General features: G+C 68.9%; 1 protein-coding gene across 1 annotated transcript in view; it reads left to right on the forward strand.

Annotated features, from left to right (window-relative positions):
* The window catches only part of CABIN1 (calcineurin binding protein 1), an 89,686-nt gene that overhangs the window by 68,774 nt on the left and 19,538 nt on the right, over window positions 1–1,374 (forward strand). The window contains 1 exon segment of the mRNA XM_014533352.1: window positions 691–787. Coding sequence (XP_014388838.1) covers window positions 691–787 — 97 coding nt within the window.

The following is a 1,374-nucleotide window of genomic DNA, read 5'->3' on the forward strand; positions in this document are numbered from 1 at the left end:
GGCATCTGCCAGAGCCTGGGATCCACGCGCACCGCCCGGCGCCCAACGCTGGGGAGCGCAGGCTCCTGCGGGGCTTGGTTTCCCCACTGGGACTCTGACGGTCCAGTCTTCCCTCTCCTCCTGCTGCCCCCACCGTGGGCACCAGGGACGCTCCAGGTCGTGGGAAAACAGGCCAGGTCAGAGCTGGGTGTCCCAGGTGAGCGCCAGTAACAGCAGGACCAGGAGGGCCAGGGCCTCATAGGCAACCGGGGATCCCTCTGCCAGAAGGGGGGGGGGCACGCAAGACCCAGGGACATCCGCCACAGCTGCCACGTGCAGGGGGGTGGGGGATCCAGGAGAGACGCAGTCACAAGGTCTGGCCCGGCTGTGGGTCCCCGTGCTGCCAGCAGCTGTCCCCATGCCTGTGCCGCCTCCCCTCCTCGCCGTCTCATTCAGCTGCCCTGTGCCTGGCGCTGGGCAGGGGCCTCGGTGGGGCCTGGGGCGCACAGGTTTGTGGGGGAGAAGCCAGAGGCCCGGCGCTCACTGAGCTGGTCCCGCCCACTGCGAGCCCAGGGCAGCTCCTGGAGAGCAGACCTGGGCAGATGGGCACCTGAGGGTCGGGCAGGTTTTCCGGGGCAGGAGGGGCTTGGCCCCTGCCCAGCAGTGCTGTGTGACACTCTGCCACCCTCTCTGCCCCCCGTGTGCCTGCAGGAAGTATCTGCGGGATGCCGACCGCCAGGTCCTGGCGCAGCGGGCCTTCATCCTCACTGTGAAGGTGCTGGAGGACTCGCTGAGCGAGCTCGCGGAGGTACCGCCGCACCCTCCTTCCCCTCCTGGGGTCCCGGTCCCGCGTTCACTCCTAGTGCCCTCGTGTCTCCGCCTGTGAATGGCACCTCCTGCCGCCCCGGAGGGGAGTTCAACACAGTCGTGCGCAGGCACGTAGCCAGGTGCCAGCACATGAGGCAGACGTGGGCTTGTGGTCAGCGGGGGTGATAGTGACATTCCCCAGGCTGCTGCGCCCACGGCTCCCTGTCCCCCTGAGCCCTGCTAACAGCATCTGTAACGACAAAACAGATGGCAAAGCCGGCCGGCCCCTCGCCCGCCAGCTCCACTGGCTGAGCAGGGCTCTGAGCTCCCGGCCCACGGTCCCTGCCCGCTGGCTGAGCAGGGCTCTGAGTGTCCGGCCCACGGTCCCTGCCTGCGCAGTCCTCTCCTGTTCTACAGCTGAGCACCGGAGGCCCAGGGGGTGCGCCACTGGCTTAGCAGATGGGACCTGGGTGAGAACAGTCCCCTGCAGACCCGTGCTCAGTGGGGCTGGCTGGGCTGGGGTGCAGGGCCCAGGGCAGCCCCCTAACACCTCCCCCCGGCCTCTGCACTGGGGCCACCTGAGAGCCT

Source organism: Myotis brandtii, unplaced genomic scaffold (genome assembly GCF_000412655.1).
Source record: "Myotis brandtii unplaced genomic scaffold, ASM41265v1 scaffold97, whole genome shotgun sequence".
Lineage (NCBI taxonomy): Eukaryota > Metazoa > Chordata > Mammalia > Chiroptera > Vespertilionidae > Myotis > Myotis brandtii.